This window comes from Pagrus pagrus, assembly GCF_965226575.1.
Source record: "Pagrus pagrus genome assembly, chromosome: 18".
Classification (NCBI taxonomy): domain Eukaryota; kingdom Metazoa; phylum Chordata; class Actinopteri; order Spariformes; family Sparidae; genus Pagrus; species Pagrus pagrus.
The window spans coordinates 20331690-20358481 of NC_140202.1; the positions used below are offsets into that span (position 1 = coordinate 20331690).

General features: G+C 43.2%; 1 protein-coding gene across 1 annotated transcript; it reads right to left on the reverse strand.

Annotated features, from left to right (window-relative positions):
* Positions 1 to 442: 442 nt before the first annotated feature.
* On the reverse strand, positions 443 to 26792 carry palm1b (paralemmin 1b). Its single transcript, XM_084382177.1, has 6 exons — positions 26164 to 26792; positions 11064 to 11106; positions 10156 to 10236; positions 5654 to 5769; positions 4640 to 4710; positions 443 to 4390 (listed from the first exon to the last, which is right to left on the reverse strand). Exons 2-6 carry the CDS (start codon positions 11103 to 11105, stop codon positions 4011 to 4013), a joined length of 690 nt encoding a protein of 229 aa, XP_084238303.1. The 5' UTR covers position 11106; positions 26164 to 26792; the 3' UTR covers positions 443 to 4010.

The following is a 26792-nucleotide window of genomic DNA, read 5'->3' on the forward strand; positions in this document are numbered from 1 at the left end:
AAGGATGCTGCATCAGAGCCAAATCACTGTATTTTTAACATAATACTTTATCCGCAGTTGGACACAAAAAATAGCATAACTGGAAAAATGCTGAGTATCGGCCTGGCCAATAATTGGTGTGTCCCTACTTCAAATTACACTTCTTACCTTACTTTTATACGTTATTCATTCCCCATAAATAAATAGTATGGGTAAATGGGTAGTTCAATTATATTCTTCTGTGGTAATTGTATTCATTTTATTAGGCAATTGCATTAGTCCTATAATGAATGGATGGGTTATCTCTGTATAATTGTGTCTTCTCCCCAGAAGGGTGTGTTCCCATCTGTGGCTCCATCAGCTGAGATGCCAAATCCACACACGTCATTAACCATGGCTTATTTGTACAGCTTCTATCTCCAGTATGTGTACATTTGGTTAATTATATACACACTTATGTGACTTGCAGTAAACAAACAGTAGTTTTATTCAAGATTAAACATTTAGACGACCACAGAATAGATGAACAGGCATTGGTCTAACACAAGGTTGCTTTTTCTGCTGCTGTCCCAGAGACCCACTATCAAGCGAAGCTTTAGCTCAACAAATTTACATGTATTTCTATGTACACAGATGTATGTATGCCTATAGATTATGCACACATATATACATGTGTATATGCTGTACATAAATACATAGACTGTCAGTTAGTCTCCTGCATAAAGTTTGCATCCTGGCAAAATGTTCAACTTTGGGTGTAGTTTCTTGTATGTGTAGAGATTTTCCAAGACACCAACAGTAGTCTGCATATTCTCTGTTTGTCCGAGCTGCATTTGTTCATCATGAAAAATGAGTGTAATATTTGATCGTAGTGGTGTTAGTGACCCTCCAGACTAGAAGGCAGTGTTCCTAGTGGGTCATCATTGACCAGGAGCAGAGCAAGTAAAAACCCCGGTCTAAAAATGGCAGCAGACAGACAAGTCCAACCAACTGAACCTGACAAAGGCACCGACAATACACAGATGTAGTCATCTTTTTTTAAAAAATACACACATCAAATACAATACACCGCCTTGCAAATAGGCCATAGGAAAGAAAAACATGAGAGTCAATTCAAGAAACAAGGATGCAAGTTGTACAATTACAGTTGAACTGTTCATACGGAGAGCATAGACTATATTTCATCTGCCCACGCCTGTCGACCTCCCTTTGGAATGTTAGAAGGGATCATTTCTCTGGTGGTAAATGTAGGCAGGACTTGAGAGAATGCATCTGGCACTGAAGGTTGCGAAAAGACTCTCTTATTCAACAAGTGTATGCAGGAGGCAGTAGATTCCCACAATCCCTCTCACCGGCGATTCGAGTAAGACGGTGGGAAACGAGATGGAAAACAAAAAAAGTAGTTGGTGGATGGAGATTGTTAGATGAGACTCAGGGTTAGCACCAACTTTAGAGGTTTTTTTTGAACTGCGTGTCTCCGAGCATAGAAGGTGGGGCTGTGCGCGTTTGAGGATGAAACAGTGAGAAGACGAGATGACGGTGATGGTGGGTGGGTGAATCAGAGACATGGGTGAACCTGGGGGGGAGCAGAACAAGCGGTGGCATAGAATCACTCACCCAGCTGTCCAATGGCCTCTACTGTACTTCAATAGGCTTTAAAGGATGCGTTCGCTCAAAACGAAAACTCAGTTATTATCTGCTCGCCGTCTTGCCGATGGAAAGTCGGGTGAAGTTTCGAGTCCACAAAACATTTCTGGAGCTTCACAGCAAAACAGCAGTCTCCTTAACAACTGAAGTATATGGGGACTTGTTTTATAACGTTACAAAAACAACCCAAAAAATCGGTGTAATGTAAGTCTTGGAAAGCTCAGAGATCTCGAATTGATTTCAAGAGATGTATTTATACTCTTCAGTGCAGATGAGCTCGTGCACCCACTTCAGACGGGGTGCTAACTCTTTTAGCTTAGCGGCTACAGTGAAGATTTTGGCTTAATAAAGGGTGAAAATAACTTCTTTTCAATCAATTTGGGATGTCGGGGCTTCCCAAGACTTGATTTAGCTGTATGGAGCATTTCATATTCATTTCATTTTATATATTCATTTTTATTGATTGTCTTTTTTTACATTTCAAAACAAGTCTCCATATACTTCAGTTGTTTAGGAGAATGGTGCAACGCTGCCCAAGCTCCAGGAATGTTTTGTGGACTACCATATTTTACCATCAGCATGAGGGTGAGTAGATGATAACTGATTTTTTTTTTTTTTTTTTGAACTTATCCTTTAAGAGCTTTGAATTGCTATAGCGTACATGCACAATTTGTCATGCTAGCAACCTGCACAGCTTAAAATGGTTAGACTGTTTTTTTTCTTATAGAACAGAGCCTATTTCTAATCAACAGTTACTAAAAAGCTTGGGTATCCAGGCAAAACTAAATCCTGCATATTGTGTTCTAAGGCTAAAGAGATTTGAGGTCTTTAGACTATTCCCCATTTTCTGTAAATCTATTTAAAAACTATTGGGCCCAGGTCTACGGACAAAAAGTCAGGGGTTAAACTGGGAGCGAGCAGGACAGAAACCAGCAGCCGACCAACACACAGTGAAATTACAGTATCATCAGATTTTATTTGGTTCATAAAGAGACAAAAAGCTTAGTTTTTTTTTTTTCTTTTTACGGCGAGCCGAGCAAGCCCGCCTCTTCTCATTACGCTGGAAACGAATCCCAATTTAACCCCTGGGTTTACATTCATGTGAACGTGATAGCGTTTAACAAAGACCGAACAAGTGACAAGACAGTCAAAACAGTTGCAAGGCTTCATGCAGTGCTACCTCATACAGATTTACATTGATTCTACTGTTGAGAGAACAAAATTATTCAAGCATTTTCTAATAGTTGCGCAATGTTTCGTCATGACTCTACTGATCATAAAGTGAGTGTATCCATCTTATTTAAAAAATAAAAAAGCTGTGATCTTCATGTACGTGTGTCACATATATTATCTGTGAGAAGCTAATGGTGGTTTGCGGTGTGACTCTAATTAGCCTCTTTGTCGTCGTGCTGCAGATTTAAACTTAATCTCTAACACTGCCAATTATATGAGCTGTTAGACTCGTATGACTAAAGATATGAGCGCATGTGAGTCTAAGAAAAGCACAGACACTTGTTATGATTGTAACGCAAATCTGGTAGTGCTTACAAGCTTTTACATGCAGTTAATGGTTGGAGATGATATAGAGAACCAGAAACAATAAATACATTGTATAAAACATAATTTCATATCAATATATTAAAATACTATTTAAAATAATATCTTAGACAATATTGCAATATGAAATTGACCGATAAATAGTTGGTAGGCCTACACAGAGAAATATATATATATATTTAAGTATCTGTGTCCTTCATAGTTTTGCTGTTTTGACTTAAATGATTTTAAAGTTTTCCAGATTTTCCCCAGTGGGTAGCAGTACAATCCAGCGAGCTAATACATTTTTCTTTTTTTTCCCCAACAATAATAACGATGAACTTACAGTACACAGTCCCATAATAAAGATATACATACTGAATACAATATAAATGTCAAGACAGAAAAATAGAAAAATATCAATAGAAATCAAAAGTCAAATACATATCAGAGAAAGTATACGGAGTAAAGTGTACTTATGAGTCTGTGGTTCTTGTTGTAGCTGGAGCGTGTATTGGCTCTCATTGTTGGTATATTGGCTGTGGAACTGTACTTTGATTTTTTGTTTTTTTCCAGTCCTGACACACACACTCGCACACAGGCACACACACACACACACACACACACACACACACACACACACACACACACACACACACACACACACGCACGCACACACACACACTCGCACACAGGCACGCACACTCACACAGACACAAAGTTACACACATCTGCGAATACAGACACATGCAATGGCACACATACCTGCACAGGAGCAGGTGTGCACTCACCCACACACTCATACACACACACACACGCACACACACACACACACACACACACACAGCTCACATGACCGTGCAGCATTTGCAGGTCTGTTTCTTCTCCTTTTCCTTCTCTCCTTCCTCTCCGCCTCCGTTGGCCTTTTCTTTCTCCGCCATGCTCCCGTTGGGTGGAGCCTGCTCCGCTGTGGCCGCCTCTCCTCCCGCTTTCCCCTCCCCGTCCTCGATGACGACGAACTCAGCCTTCACGTTGCCATCCGCCCCTTCCATTCCCAGGGCCGTGCGGCTCTCCTGCTCCTCCTCCACGGTCTTGTAGCCCATGAACACCAGGGTGACGGGGTTGTCTGCGCTGGCTTGGTCAGGACTGGGACCCAGCAGCTTGGCCTCAATCCCTGTCACCTCTCTCTTGGGGGTCTGACCAGAAGACTGCACTACTCCATTCTCACCTATAGGGAGCACCAGAGTATCATTGAGAGGTTAAGAGAGTGCCAAAAGGAAAGCGGGTGATCAGGGTAAGTGAAAGAGACAAAGAAAGAAAGGAAATATTGTTTTAATGACCTCCGGTGGAGAGGAACAATTTAATAAAGCGAATTAAGAGGCCATTATTAGCTCGCTCGCTCTTTGTGACAAAGGTGCTCAGGCTGTGTTGTCATGGTTCCTATGTGATCATACGTTGCCATGGGTACTGAACTTACCTCCATTTTCTTTGGCCACACCCTTTTTGGCTGGAGCATCCGTCTCCAGCTCCTCTATCTCTTGCTCCAGCCTGTCTCAGAAACACACACACACGGAAAAATGAAGATGTAATTCCTTTACACCAGATTATAATAAAAACACCAGATGCTTATTTTATCAAGGTCAAACATCAAGTAATCACAATATTTTTAAAGTTTCAATGTCCTGCTGAATTTCAGGATTACATCACCCGTGATGTAATGCATAACCCTCACATGACATCAACAGTGTCTTTATCACTGTTCACCCACACGTCCTACTAAAAACTTCACCCAGATGAGCAACACGTCGCAGGGCACGTTTCAGCAAGTGACCGTCTCGCAGTTTTTCAAAAATGTGTGTTTTGACCTCACATCTACGTGCATGGGAAGTGCTAGTCGGCCTTGAAAGACTGGGAGAAATGAGAACTCATCAGTTGGAAGGCCTTTAGGAAGTCAGGTAATATAGTATAAAGATGGACAAAGACTTGGTACACATCCATACTGGATGAATGGATCTTCTATGTGACTGTCCTGTGGGGGACGGGAGTATGTGTCCCATGTGTGGTCAGAGGTTTTTACTGACTTTTTACAATTCATTCCAGGTATTTAAAAGAATATCTTCAGTCACAATTTGGTTAGGTTTTGGCAACAAAACTACTTGGCTGGGAAAGATCAAGGTTTGGATTACAATATTAAGTCAACTTTTGGTTTCTCACGGGACACAAACAGCGATGATCACAAAAAAAAGCATCTCCGTTTGAAGTTACGAGTGAGGAGACATCCAATGTGAGCGGACGTTCACCGACTGTGGCTTTAAAACATACACGTCTGTCTAATATAAATAAATATGTGGCTTGGCGCACACCATTCGAGCCAATGTAAGCATGCCTACATTTTCACCACTACAACCATAACATATTTGACCTGTGCGCTTGCAAATAAAATAATATTGTGGACTTTCATGCTGACATGCGGGGGTTTTCAGACGCTGACCTGAGGATGACCTGCTCCAGGAGTTTGGTCTTGACCTCATCCTCCTGCAGGCGCTTCTGAGTCTCCTCCTCCGCCGGAGCTCCGTCTAACAACCAGCGCTCCCTCAGTGCCTTCGACTGACAAAACAAACAAGACATGTTTATGAGAATGAACAGAAAAAGGCGTTTGTTTTCCTATAAACTCTTAAAAGAAGAACACATTTAATGAAATCCCCATGTGGATTTGTTATATGAGTGTGCATGTTAGCTTTAATGAAAAGAGGTAGAGGACTTTGGATCAATAACCTTTCATCAAGAGCAGTTGATTAATTCATTAGCAGTAATTCAATCTCCCAAAATGCCACCCCGTTTCTCACTTGGACATAAGGGTGATTTCTTTCAGAGGAGATTAGTGGCACTTTCACTGAGAACGACAGGCCCTTTAGCTGACTGACAAAAAAAAAAAAAAAAAATCCACCACTGAGCGTGTCCGGCACGACCCTGCAGACTGCCGCCACTCACTGACTCTGTCACATATTTTCAGCTGCTGCCAACTTGTTGTTGCCAAGTGGACTATGGCACCGAGCCAGAGCACCAAGGCCTCTGGCACTGAATAGAAAAATCTAAACTAAGATATAATTATCCTATTATACTCAGTTAAGCATGGGATTGGAAATTTAGATAAGTCACTGGGCGATTAAAAACAAAAATAGTTTTATCTGAAGCCGCATCAAACATTTCCTGGAGGTTGATTATGATAATGACGATGTACTTATGGACAAGTTGAGAGCACTGTGTGACACACAAATGTTAGTCTGATTGTAATTACAGTAGATAAGGCTGATTCGAGGACAAAATAATGAAATGCTCCCATATGAATTAAAACAAGCAACTTGGGAGTAAATATGCATTGTCCTGATGTGGAGTTTTCACTGTATTATTCGCTCACCTTCCACTTTTTCATCTGTTTCTTTCCTCCATCAATTTGCAAACAGCCCTGTATCCTTATCTCGACTCCCCATCCACATTCCCTCCTGCTGATAAGCTAATATCAAAGCAAATACTTGGCATGCTTTGAGGTAAATATAACAGTGTGTCTTACTCGCAGCTGTCAGGCCGTGCAGGGAAAGACAACCCTGCACAGCCGTATGGAAAAGTGCGAGAAAAAAGGCTTTTCACGAGTTCTGCTGAAAAAATCTGGACCTGTGCTTGATGTGAATTCCTCTCCAGTGATGCAACAAGAATTTCAACAGCAAAACTCCCCCTGTTTTCGTTTTTTCTCCTCCTACCCGACCACCGCCCCTTCCTGTCTCTCGCCTGCATCTCTATCCATCATAAAGTTCATGAACTTTTTGGTTTATGTTATACTGAATAGTGCAGTAAAATGTCAGGATGTATTTCCCCCTCAATTTCAAACCTGTGTTTATCTATTTTTATCTGTTCGAGTGTCTGTCGCTCTGTTTCAACTCTTACTTTCCCCCCATTGAGTAATTCAGCTCAGCTCCAGACGCCCAGCTGCACAGAGCCTTAAAGCGCACACGCTCACACGGTGTAATTTAACACTCTTCATACCCCGGCCCTGCATGGTCTCACGGGCACTGAATCTAACTCTGCTTCCCTCTTTCTCTCTCTACGTCTGTCTCTACTCTCTCAATCTTGCTCGCTCTCTGGCCACACCCTACTACCCTAACGCCTGACATCACTTAGTGTACTCACTCATGCGTACACAAGCACGCGCACACACACACACACCAGTCTGCACGAGCAGTCGTAAAGCTGGTGCGCTAAAGTTACGTCTCTCTCCATTGTTCTTTGGAGTAAAAAGCTGCTAACGTAGCAGACAAAGGGCGGAATTGTGATGCAAGCACACACACAAATACACACGCATCCAAATGCGCCGAGCAGCTGTTGGGGAAAGAGCTCGGCTTCGAAATTCACTCGGGTGTTTATCTTTCGTTCTATAAAATGACATCCAAAAGGTTTTTATCATTTGAAAATATATATAATTTCAAAAGTCCTTTGTCAACTTTTGTCTTGAGTTGAAAGAATAGTTCGACATTTAGAGAAAAAACACTTTGATTTCTTGTTTTTGTATGGATGAAACAAAAAAGGTACAAAATAAGCTTTAGAAGTGCTGGTCGTCAGACTTTGCGAGCCACTTCTCCCTTATTTTTCGTCTTTTTGCTGACACACATATTACCTGTGACAGACATGCATTCATCAGCACTGGAAAAAGATGCACGGGTTTTGGGTTAGGAGTGCGAGACTGTGAGATGACCACTGCTCAAGCATCCAACCTGACCAGCTGGACCGTCCCAAGGACTAGAGGAAGGGAGTTGGGATAAGAGCCATGCTAATCCAGCTTGATTTAAGGCCGCTTCTGGCTAATGTCTGGTCCCATGGAAACGAAATGCACAAAATGGGACTCAGGCTGGCTAAACAACGGGAAGAAGTCGTGCCCACGTCTTTACAGAGACCTGTCTCCACCACAAGATCCCCCATCAAGTTGCTGAAAAATGCATATATAACTATAATCTATCTATAACTTTTTTAAAAATATGTTAACGTAAGCACTCGTTATTTCATTTTGGAACATAACTTTTCATAAGCTCACTTATAAGCTGTGTGTTTTGCATGTTTCGATACACGTTGACATTCACAGGTTTTCGTGAAAGGGAGGAATCATATCTGCTCTGACTCGCTAATTGAAAACAGAGTTCCTATGAAAGAGTTCTGTAACAACACTATTACGTCATTGCACAATTTTGTCTGCACTGTAATGGTGTGACTATGTGTGCATGTGTGTGTAAGACCCTGCATTGGTGTGATTTAATAGTAGGGCAGGTACACGCTTATAAAAATGTGGCGTGTAAACGGAGACATTTATTGGGTTTTCCACATGAACGCCGCCTCTGGAAAAGCCATACTTGCTGTGGTTCGCACAAAGAGCCTTCTAATGCTCCTGTACAGCATGATTACACTTCCCTTCAGCGTGTCCGTGTGTGTGTGTGTGTGTGTATCAGTGTGTGAGACGAAAGTGGGGTGCGGTGGGTTGTAAGAGTCGTTTCCTGTTGGTGGGAGTGGGACAAAAATCTGTTTCCTCTGCCAAAGCCCTCCGCATTGTCTGAGGCTTCTGTGTTCTTTTATGAAGCGACGCACACAAAAACGAACACACACACACTTACAAAGGTTTGCTCTGAAAATAGAAAAAAGTGGGAGCACGCAAGGCCAACAGCACAGGTCGCAGACACTTTAGCCCACAAACGTGCACACACACACACACACCGCAACCTTTGCTCGTATCTGTGACCTGCTGGATTGTCCGGGGCTGAAATAGCTTTGATAGTGCTGACACATGCGCTGACAAAAGCCTTGGCTCTGATATAATGAGTGTGTGTCCGCATGCATGCAGCTTTGAATGCGTGTGGTGTTTTTTAGGCAGTGTGTGTGTGTGTGTGTGTGTGTGTGTGTATAAACAGCATGTGGAGGAGCTGCTGGTGTTATCTGGTGTCCATTCTGAACATTCCGTGACAACAGTAGTTAGGGAGTATCTAACAATGTGGGGCTGATAGATTTGAAAGGAATCGCTCAGTTTAATTTAGTTGCTGAAGTGTCTCACGTGAGTTTATTTACCGAAAACGCAGGACCGAGTGGAAGTGTTCCTGGTAAGAGTAAAGGGAGAGGCCTGTAGGGGTTCACGGTCCACCCCAGAAAGGTTTCTACTATCAGTGTGAGAGCTGCAGAACATTTCAAACAAAGTGTTCTCTGAGGACGTCAAATACAGTTCTAGGTGCAAATATACCCACGGCATGCAAGATGGGGGAATTTTGCAAATCGAGGTGAGGTGACGATGATCAACGATGTATTATAAAGACAGTAGAAACAGGCGTCATGGCTGAGAAGATATTTTGAATCAACCTTGGCATTGTTTTCCAAAGTAAAAAGACAAAGGGACAAAGGGGGGGTATAGTATGTTTGTCCCTTAGCCAAACAGGATGGACAGATCTGCTGAGCAACAGATGAAGAGTATGGACGAGGAGATTTGTTGTCTTTTTTCAGTTCTGTGATGATTCAGTGTGTTTTTTGCGACAGCCATTAAGAATACAGGTAAAGGTGTGCAAGAGCCCAACTCCAAATCAGGACGAATTAACAGTTTACCTGGAAACATGTATCCCATGTATACCACTGCTGAGGACAGGAAAGTATTAAGGTTGTGAAGCTTGTCCAAATCCTTGAACAGTCTTGTTCCCAGTGCAAAGATTTGGACAAACTCTGACAGTGTCGAGGTACGATGAAAGCTCAATATTGCACTATTTCTTTGGTCTCAAATTTGCAAAATGGCCTATGACGACAGTGTGCACCTGTTTTCAGACAATATTTTGCATATATTGTGCAAAATATTAAGGCTTTGTTCTCATATAACCTAATTACACCAACAGTATTCCCATTAGAGTAGTACAAACAGGGCATGAGCTAAATGTTTATTCCTACAGAGTGTGTGTGTCTGTGTGGGGGTGTGTGTACCTTGAGATGCTGGAGTTGCCGTCGGTCATCATCCAGCTGCCTCCTCTTGTTTTCAATCTCTGTCTGCTTCTTCCTCTTCTCCTGTTACAACACATCCACATTATGATTAATAATACTGAGAGCATTATGAATGAGATGTTTTTATAGAACCGTTCTTAACGCTCCCCTGGTGCTCCGAGCTCCCAGTTTGGACCGCTAGATGTGCCGCTAACCGAGCTGAAGTGCGGCTGGAGTTCATCAGCAGCTTCTGGTCACTCTGTTGATATGCTGCACTGTTTGTTTTGAGCATAAATTTGAAAGATGGCCAATTCTGTCATATTGCACCTTTAAAAGAAACTAACTATCATACTACATCAAGTGCCTGGAGGACATTTCTGGTGAGATATGCTAACAGATATTGACTTTTTACCGTCTTCAGATTAAATCTGGAATTGCTGCGTGAGTTTTTGAGTTATTGTGTTTTAAAACTACTCACAAAAAACACATTTAAATTTAAGTAGCTGCGACTCATAGCACTAAAGCGACAAAATGCAGCTTCCCGGAGAAAGGTAATTGATTGTTGAGTCCTATCCCCAGTTACATTTTGATGTGTGAGCAAATATTTCACAGTATAATATCTATACCGTGCAGAGGCGTAGATATTGTCTGTCCTGAGAGACACAGGGAAAGCAAATGGAGGGGAGACGCTGAGAGAGAGACGGAGAATGGCGGTGAGCTGTAGCTACTGCATTAGCTTTCAATGTCCTCTAATGGGTGAAGGAGATGGGATCTAAAAGGTTGAGTCATTAAGAAGGGCGGTCAGATCCCGACAAGCAGCAATGATTTGTTCTTTCTCCGGCCATCAGCGTGCCCTGATGTGCACTCTGCATGCGAGTGTGTGTGTGTGTGTGTGTTCAGAAAGAACTTACAGCGATGGCCTGGAGTCTCTCCTCTTGTGACACCTCAGCCATCCTGAAGGAAAAGAAAGAGACAGACAGAAAGACGGCGTCAAATCCACACAGGACCACCAACATGAGATAGAACACACTGTGACAAACAACTTCCCTTGACTGTTGCATTCGCTCCCCAGCCATTTACCTTCCAACAGGTTCCCCGAGACCGAGGTTAAATATCTGTCTGTTTGCACTAAATCAGTGTCTCTCTTCCCTGTCAGGGAGAGTCAGCGAGCGCATGCTAATGCGCTAGCCGGGCGCTGCAGGAGATTCCTGCTCTAATAGGTTCCAGATCTGAGCTCCAGGATGGACGGAAGGAGAGCTGAAGCAGGGGTAGAAGGACTGCAACTGTTGCTCCACTGAGAAGGGGACGAGGCTGTCATAGTATCTTACCTCAAATTACTTTTTTCTACGTGTAGTTAATGGCTGATATATCTTCCAAGTAGAAAATTGTTCCTGACCTCAGACATCAGTCAAGGATTGGCATATCATCTGGATGACATCCCTAGAGGAACCAATTTCCACTCCACCTTCCTTTGGAGGGGGAGCCATGATCTCCTTCAACAAACTCTGTGTTGTAAGCGTAATACACCGCATAATATTGTGTATTATGATGTAAGTGCTGTGCCTCTCTGCACAAGTGTTTTCTTTTTAAAACTAAATTCAATGAAATTCTTTTGTTGCAATTGAGTTCTGAAACATCAATCGCACCGTTCAAGCTTTTGAGCCGCGCAGATTTGCCGCTTCATTTATTTCATTTCTTTATAAAGTGAATATCTTTGGGTTTTCCCTCCGCCGGGCGGACAAAACAAGATGTTCGGAGATGTCTACTTCAGCGTTTATCACAGTTTTCTGATATTTCAAAGAATAAATGGTTTAGTGATTACTTGAGAATCTCTGACTCTCTCCCGAAAGTAATAGCGACAGGCGACCAAATGAAATGAAATGAAAATAAGGATTTCTCTGAGAAACATTTGCGACAATGTAAGTACACAACTCAACAAAGCGTACAACAAAGGTCTACTTGTCTGCAGACCTTTAAAGCAGACACATTACATATTATATCTTTAAGGTAAAGGCGTATAAATCCCGACTTCTTTGATTGCTCAATTTACAGAAAGAGAAGAGCCCCTCTCTGTCTCTGACTTGTGCCCCAGGTTGTGTTTTTTCTGGAGGCGTTGTATGAAGCACACCAAGTGGCAACAACAACATCTCAGCAGCAGTGTGCCTTTTCCAGCCCGAACTGAAAGTGCATCACAACACATATGGGATTCTCGTTTCTCCGCGCTGGTTCCAAACCAAACTCTTACAAAAGAGCTACGACAACAACAACTCCACACAACTCCCCACACACCCTTCTCCGGTGCCAGTAAAATGCGTTAAAATTGCTTGATCGTGTCACTCCTCCTCCTGCTGAGTGGCAAGTACACCCACTGTCACTGCTTAAATTTGCTTGCATCATTTCCCAACTGGGTACTCACAAAGCTTGGATTGTGAGCATATCAATAGAGCGAATCCCTCCTATCTCTATCTCGCTGTAGGCCGCGTCTGATTGCCACACTTTAATTTACCCCACAGAGGCATGCGACGCAACAACACAGGCGCCTCTTGAAATATAAAGATGCAATACATTTCACTGACATACTTGTTAGTGCACTGTCCAACCACAGAGGCTGCATAAGACTGATAAAACCTCAGGGGTGTATTATAGAGGGTTAGGTTCGGGTTATTCTGTAACATGCGGGATTTATGTACATATTTCTGGCACACACACACATTCGAACACCACACACTGCTCATTGCTCTCCCACCAAGCCACATCGTCACATGGAGACCCTTTGGAGAAAAAGTTAAACCACAATCATCTGATCAACCCCTTAAGTACAACGCACACACGCTGTACTGTCTAGACACATTCTTTCTAATTTTCGCCTTTCCCACTCATCCAGCACAAACAGGAAGGAGGAAAAAAACATCTGGAGATGCAATGAGTAAAATCAGGCTGAATGAGAGAAGCCAACCACATCAAATTCATTGATGGGTAATAAAGGTCAGAAGGCACAGAACTTAGTTTTCTCCCTGAATCTCCTTCCCTTCCCAGCCCTCAGGTAAAGAGTGGAGGCAGGGCATCTGGACTCATCTGGATCAGTTCAGCAGTGGTATGAAGGAGGCCTGGAAGCTACGGCTGACCATCCTGACCCGGGAGAGGTGACTGTGAGCATCAGCAGAGACGAGGCAGAACGCACCCACAGCGTCTTTTTATCTGCACTTAAGGAGAGTTAACCTAATATACATGTTTCTCCTTGACAGGCAGAAGCTGCACAGAGACTAGAGTCACATGATTGGGGTTAATTGATGTTAAATAAAGTTAATTAACGTTGGATTCATCAGATGTGAGTAATGAAGTGACTCTGTTACCCCTGAATACACCAGCATACGATGTGAATCCCAACTGCAGTCCAAAGTTAACTGGCGACAGGGAAACACAAATCGTCACAGTGTGTCAACATGAGCGTTATGTACGCCTGACTCAAAATAAATAAATGTGTGTTACAATAACGTCCCAACATCCCTGCTGATCCACCACAGTGGTTACATACTCCCAACCAACTACAGTTACTTTATTTGTATGTAATAAGTCAACATAATATCATATTTTTAAGTTTCTGGCTACTAATTTGTTGGTGTAATTATGTCAAAAGGCTTTTAAGTTACTTTTTAAAGACTATTTCCTTATTTTTCTTGAAACCCCAATTCATTAGTGCTTAATTAACCTCCACATGAAGCTCTCATCGGAGCTCTTTGCGTCAATAAAACAGTCTAAAATTAACAAGAAGTTTGTGTCTGAATGTTCATTCTTCATTTTGGAAATCAATTGAAGGTCCACTTACTATCTTTTCCATTGCTTCCAAATGTTTAAGCTGCTCTTGCCTGCCATTTCATAAGTCACATCATGACAAGTGGACAAGCTCTTTCTAGTTTAGAGATCTGGTTGACAATTCAAGTTAGGTGACCTCGAGCTCAGGTCCCCACCGGGCCAACTGAGGGTTAAGTGTTCAGACTTTAAGCTCTCAGCTTGTCCCACCACTCATACCTGAGTTTCAGTGTTCATCCTGCAGCTGTGATGAATTTTTAAGATGTATCGGAAAAAAATATGTCCACCTTGTTGGAACACTGAGAGCCTGTGTCCTGCTGCCTCTCTCATAAATTATGAACACACGGGGAGAGAGGAAAGCAGACACAAAGACAGGCATCTTTGCAGCATGGTTAGAAGAGTAATTACATTTATGGCCGAGAAAAGGAAGACATCCAGGGGAGGCTGGCAGCTGCTCACAGAAACATATTGAGACAAATAAATACCGGTGTAATAGATCAACATTATCGGACAGACGGGATCGAGAGAGGAAGAGGTCTTCGTCATCATACCGACAACAAACTGAAACGAAGGATGTTTTTGTCAATATTTCAAAGCAGGTGCACGGCAGAAGAAGTCGAGGAAACGGACTAATGACCAGCCCTATTCCCTGCTGAGTGCACTGCTGCTGTGGCCTTTCCAGGAACGCATTAGCTGCCTGCATAGAGCACCAGCTAATAGCATTGTGCTCATGGTCCTCTGGCACCAGCAGTCTTAACACACTCTCTATCAGGCCCTGAAAGTGATTACCTTAATGCCTATGGAGCTAAATGAATAATAATCCCGCTGAGCATCTTTGTTGATAGATATCATGTTGGTCTGAAGCCCAGTCAGGATTTAAAACTCTCCTCTTCAAGGTGATGGGAAGTGGTTTTGGCAGAATGCATCAAAACCAAACTTAGATTTATATGCTACTACTACATTGTAGTCCTCACTGTACAAAACCGTGCTTGCAGTAACAAAAACTACACTTGAAACTTTTAATGCCTGTAAAAAATGACAGTTTGTTCCAGCCGATTGCACTAATATGTTCTGAAAAGTCGGAGAAACATTGTATGAATTATTAACGCTACACAGTCTGGGAGTGTAAAGGTCAGCGAGTACATGGCGTACTGATCCGCGCATCAGCCCTGTCACACTGTGGCTTCAGGACAGCCACGGGCCATCCATCTATGTGTCTATCTGTCGGCAGGAGTGGCAGATTACACCACTTCTCATCACCACTAATCTAGGATTATCTTAAACAAACACCGAAACAACCTGGAACTGGACACCGCGGCATACCGTACTCATCCTGCCTCCCACGCTCACACGTACTCGGATGCACAGATTGTTTTTAAAGCTTGTTTTTATAGCAGCTGTGCTTCATTATATATTAAACACTTCAATGCACAATGCCTGAACGGATCTAACACCTACACCATTACAACCATATGGGATGCCCCTCAGGTTGATGAGGAAGACTGGGTGCAGCACCCGGGTCGTTCTGGGCACAACTTAAGCTGAATGAATGTAAAATCATTGTGGAGAGAATCAAAACTAGCTAAATGACTTTTCCTCGATCTAACCTTGCGATTGAAGTTGGTTCCCTGTGGACTTCATTAACAAGTTACGTCTTAAAGCGTTTTGGGTGTTGTTTATTTATTATCTGCTCTAGCTTTTTGGACAGATTAGGGCAATAATGAATGATCAAAAAGTGATTAAAAACCCTGCCAACTAAGTGCACCTAAGTCTTCGATAAACCATGAGGAAAGTGCTGGAATTATTAAATCAAACAGAGTCAACGAAGTCCACGAAAGACCAGAACGAACCAGCCCAGTCTCCAGGACAGGAGTGTTGGCAGGTAACGTTTTTGCAAAACACTGACACGTTCACATTTGTACGTGTCACAGGCTACGTACATTTCTACAAAATGTGACATATCACCGTCACATTACATGTTTACTTGACTGTCATATCAAGGAGTAGAAGGGATGGTGGAGGCATTACAGCTTATTCTCCTGTGCCCATGACCTCCACTGTGGTCTAAAATCCATTCGATACACATCGTTGAGCCACATTATCACACTGCATGACATGTTCCTTTGTTATGATGAAGACAGGCACTGAGGCAATTCCTTATACAGCATCCCGGTGCCCTAAAAACTCACCAAATTTGCAGCTGAAAATAGTACCCATTAAATACACCACTCTACTTTGAGTAACGTTTGCATAACACTATCTGTTTGAGCCACTGGTTTTGTAGTTTTAAGAAATATAATTAAAAAATGGTAAATATAGAATATTACTGGCCCACATATATGAACTGTTGGCTTACAGTCAGGGTAACAGGTATGTTATTAATCCAAACAGAAAAAAATGAAAGACATTAAGTAACTCATTTAAATTTTCTACTAGTAATGTCATTTTACAAGTTGCCTTGAAAATAGCCTCTGAAGGTTCCAGTCATACAGCGCTGGCTTTTGTGAGAGAGAAATGCGCTCACTCAGGTGTTAATTCACAACAGCATGAACCTTTTAAACCGATAAAGTGCAGCTGTAATGAAAGTCCCCAGCACACACACACAAAACTAAATGTAGAAATGAAATGAAACTGAGAGGCAGAAAATAGAGGTTGGGGACAAATCAAATGACTAATTGCTACTATTATTTACTCACTTAAAATCTGGAAAGATGCAACCAGTATAGGGATTTCTGGCTACACATACACTCACGCAAAAATAACACTGTCTGGCACAACATTTTGTTCAGAAAGAATGATGACTGTGAAAATGACTCTCAGGCTTAATGACCCAGAACCTGTATTAGAAAGCTGAGAGAGTCTGCAAGAGGAAACTAATCTCAAATCCCCTTCACACTCGCTGTGTTGGAGTGGCACTTCTTTCTCCTTCTCTAACTCCACACTTCCACGGCTTCCTTCCTTCAGGCCAAAAGAGCACAGGGACAACAATACCCCTCCCTCTCTTTCTGCCACACACACACACACATACACTCGTCCCAGGGCCGGCATGCACGCTGCGACTCCTCCACCGCCGCGCATGCATATCTGCATCCATCTATCTGAGGCACAACACAAATTCTGCCAAACATAAACAGTCCGGTGCCAATAAAAACCGGAGGAAGTCCGCTGAGGTCACATGTTAGTATTCCAGGGGTCAGAGGGTAAAACTCCTTTCCCCCAACAGAGGACGGCCATAAATAACAGCTCTGTCAGTACAGAGGAGGGTGAAATACCGTCTAACAGCCACGCTGAGAGGACAAACGAGGAGCCACACACAGACTGAGACACGTGCGGTGGGACGAGGAGGTCAGAAAGTCAGTCGGAGCTGTCATTTTGAATATTTTCTATGAAGTCAAGACCTTGATTTAAAATGTTGTGATTCAGTATTAAACTTACATCATATAAGGGGATTTGTGAGAGACAAAACAAAGAAACAGAGGTCAAAACATCTTGATACAGACATGCGTAAGCATTAGTCAGGCCTCAAAAATTCCTGATCCTCGACTTCCCATAGTACACCTACTGTAAACAGCTTCAAACCCTCCCAGTGTGTACACAGCCTGAAGTTGAACTAAGCTAAGATAACCCTGGTGACATCATTGTTATAACAGTTTTGAGTCGTACTGTGCAGAGCCCTTTGAACGCCATTATACTGTATATTTCGTCAGAAAGACCTGGTTTAGTTTTTGGACAGGGATTGTCTGCATCGCCCAGTTTTTGCAACTTTGTGACACGCAACAGCCGTGCCTGCTTTAGACAGAAACTGGCCCGGTGCGCGTAGGTGTGACGGAGGGCCTTCGTGCAAGCAGCGATGAACAGGCGTGTGTTTTTCAAAACGCAGTGGCATGGCTGGAGATGTGGCTAACGTCTTGAGGACAATCATGGTGTAAATTCCCTCACTCATACACAACAGTGACGTACGTGTAGTTGTGTGAAGAATGACAAAACTGCTTTCCCACCTCTCCACACCTGAGCAATCACTGCTTCAAGTTGGTGTGATTACTGCCCCAATTCTGATGTTGGTAAGGTGTGTAGGCAAAGATAGAGCCTGACCGATAGCGGATTGTTAAAGGTCATTGTAATAATGACTGTTTAGAGCAGGAAAAATGCTAGCAAAACAAAGATTGCATGTCTCAGAGAGCAGCTTTATATTCGGTCTAATGCGTCGATAACTCCATTTTACAACCAACAACCTTATGGATAAAGCTGTCTTATATAAAACTGACTTTCATTTTGATATAAATGATCTCAGTTCATGTATAAAGCCTCCATGCAAAACAATGATGTATGCTCCTCTGTGACCGGTGGAGGCTTTTGAAGCTTAGTTCTGCTGATTTTGATAGTTTGTGGAAATTCCTCAACGATTATTCAGTCGACCTCCAGAGAACGGGGTTTCAAGACACCATTCAACAATCGACAGGCAGTTTACAGTTCTCACATGCCTCCCTTTCTTGTCCTGCCTCTTGCAACTCCCCTCAAAAACACTGAGCTGAGATGATATGCCACCCTGCATCTCCTCTCCTCCTCCCCAACCTCATCTCATCCTCCTCCTCCACTCCGCCTCATGTTTGCCTTTCCTCACTTGACCACTCTCGACCAACGTTACTTCCGCAACAATTAACCTTTACACTGCAAATCTGTAGAGTGCTGCTCTTCGCTTGTTAATTTCTTATACAGTATATCCAGGGAGCGCGTGCTGAGTCTACAGCTCTTGTGACGCTTTATTGATTCCCGTGTTTTGATCACAGCCGCTGCATGGAGGTCAGAACACAGCTCCGGCTTGTAAACGGAAGAAAAACACGCACACAGACAGCAACTCCGATGTCACAGATAGGTCTAGTGGTTTGCTGCGCTGCTCAGAGAATCTAAATTTGGGCAACAAGGTGGAGCGGCATGGCTGATAGTGATATAAAGGCCTCTTAGCTCCACACCTGGTGAACCATCTGTTTTCGAAGCAGTGTGTTTTTTTAGAAGGGAAAGAGCAAAGTTGCAAAGACAACATGTATGCAGAAGGTTGTGAGCATCTGGCCACGAGAGAAGAGGAGATAACCTGACAGACAACCCGCCTGATAAAAGATTTAGTTGAGTACCGCAACAACATTAGAAGCTGCTAAATGGTAAATTAATGAATGGGAGCATTTGTATAGTGCTATTATCCAAAGCGATTACAATTTACCTTACCAACTGACACACACTCAAACACATCGATGAGCACTATGCGATGTGGCTACAGGAGCAACTAGGGATTGAACCGCAACCCTATGATCAACGGACAACCTGCTTTACCTTCTGAGCCACAGTCTCTAATGCTGGTTTCATAACGCTACAAAGAACACATTCAAAAGCAGGCAGAGAAGAAACTCAGGGCTCTGGAAAAGTATTACACATAGGTCCATGACCACAACACAAACTGCAATGGAGTGGGACGCAGGCGTAGGCTGTACTATGATGTAGAGCTGCAAATGTTAGTCAGCTACTCAATTGACAGAATTGCAAACTGTTATGATGAAGGATTAATCGTTTTAATTATTTTTTCCATGCAACTATGCCAAACATTCACTGGTTCCAGCTCAAATGAAAACGAGTTGCCAACTATTTAGATAATTAATAATTGAAGTCATTTTTTTTGCTAATTGTCACACATTTGCTGTTTCCAGCATCTTAAATCTGAGATTATCTTTCTTTTCTTTGTCACTTATGATGGTAATGAAGAGTCATTAGGTTTTGGACTGTTGGTTTGCAACTTAAGGACGTCACTTTGGGCTGGTAATCATAATCAGCAGTCCTCTTGAATTCAATCAAGCCTATATTTAACTCAGCTATATCCAGATTTTTATTAGGATCCGCATCAAATGATTTATTCCCTGAGAGTTTAACAAAAACGCCCTATCTTGCAATGTTAAAGAAAGCGAGAATACAATTCCTGGATCTGTCTATTTATCCGGATCCCCACCAAAAGTTAAAGGGGTATAAGTCTGGGCTGAGACCCATCGCCAATCAAAGTTACATGGAAATCTGTTCAGCAGTTTTTGCGTAATCCTGCTTACAAACCAACCAAACAACCAACAGGACACGGCTGAAAATGGAGAGTCTTTGGGTTTTGGATGGTTGGTCACTGGGAAACTGTGATGAGCATTTTTTCACAATTATTTTGACGTTTTATAGACTAAACAATGACTCAATTCATTGTGAAAATAATCCGCAGATTAATCAATAATGAAAATAATTGCTGGATGCAGCCCTACTAACCCTAACTCTGTGAATCTGGACACTCTCTCCCTGCTACTGTTGCCATAGAATTGCTAACACAAGAGCAACTGGCTCTTTACAAAGTGCCCTTTGTGTGAGTGTTCTCATGTGCCTGAGTTTGAATGTATGTATAGGCACGGCAATATAAAGATCCTGAAATGTGAACGCAGTGTCCTCACCCATGAATAGCACATTAGGAATTTATCACCTGATTGTTGGTAAATTACAAAAATGTTGCAGAAAACAATACAAATGCCCACTTGTGTCTCCGACTGTCGGCTTAAACGTATTCCAAGATGTCAACAGAGTTGAATAGGTTGGTCTTCCGCATAATTATTGACTTATTCCTAAGTCTGCATCTCTATTGTGAAAACAATACACCAGCATTAGCATCAACATGGCCTGCTGACAGCGCGGCTTTTATGTCTACAGTCGGTCAATTTCTATAGTAGACTGTCTCCTGCGTCCTGGTGTGCTCTCCGGTCAATCAGCAAACGCTACATATCCGGACATAGGAAGGCTATGGACTTGCATTACTGGAGCAGCCTCTCAACGTTAACACAGGAACCATTAGGGCCAAATAGGTGCCTTCCCTTATGGCAACATCCCAATCCCCACTTAAGGCTCTCAAGAGGCTCAGGAACTGTTTATGCTAAGTATGTTTGTCCAATATCACACTCTCCAATCTCTTAAAAAACTTTAAGACCTCGTATTCATTCTCCCCGTTGTCCTTTAATGTGTGTGTGTGTTGGGTTCAGGTTATCTACAGTGCAAAAAAAGATGGATGATTCCTCTCCCGCTGCTTATCAATAGTGCTTTTGATACAATCTTTGCAACAACAACACTGCTGATCGTCATATGAGCGCGTGGGTGTGCGCGCGCTTCGGGAGGAGTGCATAAGACACACATACTGCCGAGCACATTTCCCTCCGAGATTAAAATGACTCCGAGGCTAAAAATGACAGTTTATCAGAAGGCAGACTATCTGCTGGGAAGAGAGTTAGAAAAAAAACAAATCCTCTCTCGCCCTTATCTGTCATGACAAAGCAGCGAGGGGGTGGGGGGGGTTGTAATGAGAGATAGTCTGAAAAAAGCAAGGAAAAGTGACTATCCAGGAGGAAAAGAGGAGATTAATAGAAAGAGAAAAAAAGACAGAGACAAAAAGGGCAAGGTGGAGTGAGTCATATCATCAAAAAATATCTCACATCTCTACTATCTGCCCAGATGTTACTCCTTATCACTCTGTATGCTGAGCAAGCTTTCACTTCCACTTCCTCTTTTTAGCCTACAATACCATCTTTCAGCACAAAACGGTGACTGTGAGAGCCTCTATAATGCATGACATTCATTTATCTTGACGAGCATGCCAATGTGATTTTATAACCACTGCATAGATGGTTTCTTAATGACAGCAAGGTCAGTGAGTGTAATTAGTAATATCCATCACTCCGGGGCTACTTGCTCAGGGCAGGATATGAACCCGTGAGAGGCCTGTTATTCTCTGGTAATGATGTTGTACCAGCCACTTCTGCCACTGAATGCTGGCAAACTGCAATCATAATCACAACAGCAGCGCGATGTTGAAAATAAAATATTTGCCTTCCTGTAGAAGTTACCTTTTGACCCCTCAGCATTATCATTAAACCCGCATTAACAGATTTTCCACTTTTTCTGACTCAAGGGCAACGGAAACAAAAGTGACGTGACAGATTATTATAACTCGAGTGTGGTTTTGTAATTGCTGTTTGGTACTGTGGGTTTTTTATGGTGTGTTGTTGTATGCATGGCTGTCTGGTGTAAGTACTGTCCATCTGTGGGTACGGTGCTGTGAAAAACAATTTCCCCTCGGGATAATACAGTCGTTCAGAAACGTCCAAAAGTCATAATATGTCTTATTATGTAAAACATGTGTCAGCAAGCTGTATTTTGAAAATCTAACCGGACCATGGAGCCCATCACTTGCAAAACTAATGCTAAGGTGGGTGGGTAAAGAGCGAAGCTTAAGGCCACTGGAAGGCTGCCGAATTTGACAAGTTTGGAGTAAGAACATGTTGGTCCTGTGGGTGTTTCTGACAAGGGGCCAGGGGATATTTGTGAGAGACCCTGTTGGGACACTTTCCAGACGTTTTCAATGAGACCTCGGGACATCTCCACCCATGTTTCTGACAACCAAAACAGCTATTTCGAGCCAAAACACAATCTTTTCCTGAACCTAACCAAGTGGTTTGTGTGTTTAAACCTAACCAGAACATAAAAGCAGCTTTGCCACAACAAAAACATATATAATTGAACCTAAAGACACAAAAAGTTGCAACATAAAAAATGTGTAGTTTCAACATATCCTTGATTTGCTAGCTGTGTCCGTCTTTCATTTGGTGATGGGCAGGTAGCATTCAGCTGTGTTGATGGGGAAGGTGGAACTGAACCAAAATACTGTAGGTGTGCTGGGAAAACCAAAACAATAGGCTAAAAGAAGCTAAACTTGTTTGAAGAGCTGAGCTGAACTGTAGAGTAGGGTGCTTATTCTTTGTGGGTTTGTCACTACCAGCAACACCGTAGCGATGTGATCAGCTGCTAATTTAAAAGTATTGAGTGTAGCTGCTTTAATGACGTGTAGACTACTTTTTTTTGCATTACTATCAGCAACAACACTGACGTCTCTTGGATGTCTCTTTGCCTTTTTAAAATGTGTTTATCAGGGCAGTTAGTGACTTTGCTATTTTCAGTCTTTCACTTCAAGGAGGGGCTCAACATCACCAGTTCTGCTCACTGAGGGTATCTCTTGGGGCAACCATCACATCAACGCTTACCAAAGGGCACTTTGGCTGTAGTTAGGTGATGTTAAAGAGTGTCTCTCATTCACGTTTTGCCTCATTTTTCATTGACAGTCCACGATTAGGATGAATGACCTTCCTGCTACCAGCCCATTTCCCCTATCTAAATTGGTGAAAGCAGATCCATCCCAGTGACCAGGCTGCCAGGCCAGGAGACAGCCGTCAACACACACACATACACACACCATCCGTCTTTTTTTTTCTCCTCGCATGCATACATGCATACAAGGCTGCACATGTGCAAACACACACGGACACATAGCCTCACAAACACACACACACACAGAAATGTGGCTGTCCAGAGTCATAATGCCACATGATGATTGGGTGGAAAAGACAAGTGCTGTCAGCTCTACTGCGAGTCGCTGACACAACACAGAGCAGTCGACCGGATATAGACCCTCAGCTCACACGCTGCCAGGCTGGGGCCTAACGTGGACTTAACATGTCTCGCTCATACAATAAAATGACAGAACAGACAACAAACAGCGTTCAGAGATGTGCTGATATCGTAATTCATCTGCCCTTTTTGTATTTGTACTACTGCAACCCTGCAATCTTCTCTCAAATTCAGTCTTTTAGTGTAATCACTGCCCATATTCTCATGATTAAGAGATCTGGATTTTGTGTTATTGAGTCTTTGGTGATTAACAAGGGCAAATTTCCACCAAGTTGGACAACAAAGACTCATGTACGTAATATAACAAAGTAGATGTGATTCATAAGAAACAAGAGAACTGTGATTTTAACAGTCATCTTCTTGTTTCCTGTTTTACTGAATACTCCCGATCATAAATATTGTCCTGTCTTGTTCATTTTTGCTAGATTTCTAAAATGTCTGTATAGCTGTGACACCGATCCGAAAATGGCAACAATGAGCCAAAATGTTGCTAGTGCTAAAAACTACACATTTAAAGGATAAGTTCACCCAAAAATGAAAATTAAGTAATTTTCTCGACTCGATGTTCGGTGAAAGTCAGGTGAAGTTTCGTCGTTCCCAAAACATTTCTTGAGCTTCGCAGCAAAACAGCGTTGTAGCATTCTCCTAAACAACTGAAGCAGATGGGGACTTGTTGTAAAATGTAAAAAAACAACCAAAAAAACATAAATCGGCTCCATACAGCTGGTCCGGCCTAAACCAAGACTCCAGAAAACCAGAGATCCCAAATTGATTTGAAAAGACGTTAAATCCTCAATATAGCTGCTAAGCTAAGCTCTGGATTGGGTGCACAAGCTTGACCGTGTGTCTTGGATGTCAATAACGTCAAGTCAAATACATTTGGGGTGTCAGGTTATCTGGATTCTTGGATTACGAGACAAGCTGTATGTGTTTTTTGGGGGGGTTTAAAGCAACAAAATGTAACTTCCTGGAGAAACATAGTTGATTGTTGATTCTCATCCCCAGGTCTTCAGATTGGGTTTGTGTGGGACCCAAGCTGTCAACCCAAGGCGTCCATATTTGACGATTTGATGTTGACAGTCGAACAATCAACTATCTTTCTCTAGGAAGTTACATTTGGATGCTTTAAAACAAGTCCCAATCTACTTCAGTAGTTTAAGAGAATGCTTCGACACTACAGAAATGTTCTGAGCACTACGAATCTTCATCCGGCCTTTTCATTAGCACTGCTGAACTGTTCCTTTTAAACGTTACACCAAAAATGCATCATTCCTTGCTCTAAGGCCTTGAAATGAAGTCACTTTGGCCTTTTATTTTAACATCAACACTCATATTCACACCTGGTGTGCTGCCTTTTGAGGAAACTATCATGCATGGAGAGCCTGCACTTATTTTCCCAGCATTTCCAGGAATCAAACAGGTGTCACTGCTCCAAACGTGGAGAAAACAAAGGGTCAGCGACCTCATGTCCGTGCTTCGAGGACTCGCATGAATCCTCTCAGAAATGGGTGTGTTCTGTTTATAGACTCCGCTATCATCGCGAACTTCTTGTCAACAAAGATGTCACGTCCAGAAACCCGGGAGAGAAACGACAATGAAAGCGAGACCAAACAAAAACACTCTTTGTCTGGTTGTGTCTGTACCTGCTGTGTTCAAACACAATCAGAAAAAAAACAGCAAAATCAGGAGTTGGTCCAGTTGATATTGTTCTGTCTAGTGACAGGAAAGGACAGCACACACACACACACACACACACACACACATACACACACAAATGGGCCTACGTGATATTTTGACACAGGAGCCAGACATGGCAACCTGAGCTGAATCTGAGCTCAAACCTCAGGCAGCTTGGTGATGCACTGGTCTCATTCTCTGCTATCCTAAACCCAAAGTGCCTGGTCCACTGCACAGTGTGAATTCCAGACAGGAGTATGTAATGGCCATGGGTTTTTTTTTTTTTTTCAGCTCATGCGCGCCATGTTGGAGCAGCAGACTGCTCACATCACAACACACACCATAGATTGCCCTGTTACTCTCTCCTCTCTCCTCTCCCGCACAGCCTGTAGCCAGTCAGCATCTCTCACCCATGCGGTGACGGCCACGCACGGCTGGCGCCACTGGAAAATTCACCGTCGAGGCGCAAAAATAAAGGAGGCATCCTGTAAATAGACTCTCACTGGCAACACGGATCGATGTTACATGATGATGGATCAGAGCGTAAACACGTCGTCCTGTTACACCTGTCGGGGGCATCGTGGCTTGAGAGTGCAGTACAGTGAAACAGGCCTCTGGGCTTTTGAACGGGGATGTTGACATGACATAATAATGAAACCAGCGCTCGACTTTAACGTGAGGTGTTATTGAGGGATTTGCATGTGCGCGCCTTGAAGGATGCTGCGCCTCGTTTGTAACCTCACATTAACGCAACCGCCGTGTTTACAGGAAGAGACCTCACCAGCACAGCCGATGTTTCCCCTCATATTTTTCTTATGTCCCCCTTGTCTCCATCCCTCTGTCATCCCTTTCCAAAGGATGCTGCCGGGCTGGAAGCTTAAATATTGCGCCGCTGCACAGCCCCAACCGCTGGACAGATCGCCAAAAGCAGGTCAGGAAAACACGGACGCGAGCCGCAGCGCACACTGTGCTTTAAAAAGAAAACCAAAAATCACGACTTACTCAGTTGCAGATCCCTGTCGCTTCCCGCCACAGACAGACGTCTTCCGAACAGGGTGTCTCCTTGTTTATCTCTGAGCGTCAAAATTCGGGATACTCTAACACCTCCCTTCCTCCTCTCCTCCGCCTCCTCCTCCTCCTCCTCTTCCTCCTCCTTTGGCTGGCACCCCTCCTGTTACTGCTGAGGTGATGCCGTGGGCAGCCGGAGCGCGCAGCCTGACAATATTAATAATAATACTGAGAGAGCGATGGTGTTTTTCCTCCCGGGCGACAAAGACGCACGACGCACTTGGCTCTGCCCCCCCTCGGTGGAGATCTCCTGGGCGCTGGGGCGTCGTCTGAAGCAGGTTGTAGTGTAGTTAGTGTGTGAGAGAGAGAGACTGGTATGTGGAGGGGAGTGGGAGAGGAGAGAGAGAGAGAGAAAGAGAGAGAGAGAGGGGGGAAAGGATACGCCTCCCCTGCCTTGTGGAGATAAAGGGGGCCCTGGCTGCCGCGCGTTGACGGAGATATGAGTCCTCCTCTCCAAACGGGGGCCCTGCTGGCTCTCCTCCAGCCTTATCATATGACGTCCAAGGAACCAGGCTGTCTGCCACAGGGCTGCAGAGAGGACCGGCGTACGTGCAGCCTCAAAT

What these genes read in the sequence shown, in the direction of transcription:
- palm1b (XM_084382177.1), bottom strand. Translation starts at nt 11,105, where the DNA reads ATGGCTGAGGTGTCACAAGAGGAGAGACTCCAGGCCATCGCT. An exon ending in AGAGACTCCAGGCCATCGCT is followed by an intron (nt 10,237 to 11,063) that starts GTAAGTTCTTTC and finishes GTGTTGTAACAG; the next exon opens with GAGAAGAGGAAGAAGCAGAC. An exon ending in CTGGAGCAGGTCATCCTCAG is followed by an intron (nt 4,711 to 5,653) that starts GTCAGCGTCTGA and finishes TTTCTGAGACAG; the next exon opens with GCTGGAGCAAGAGATAGAGG.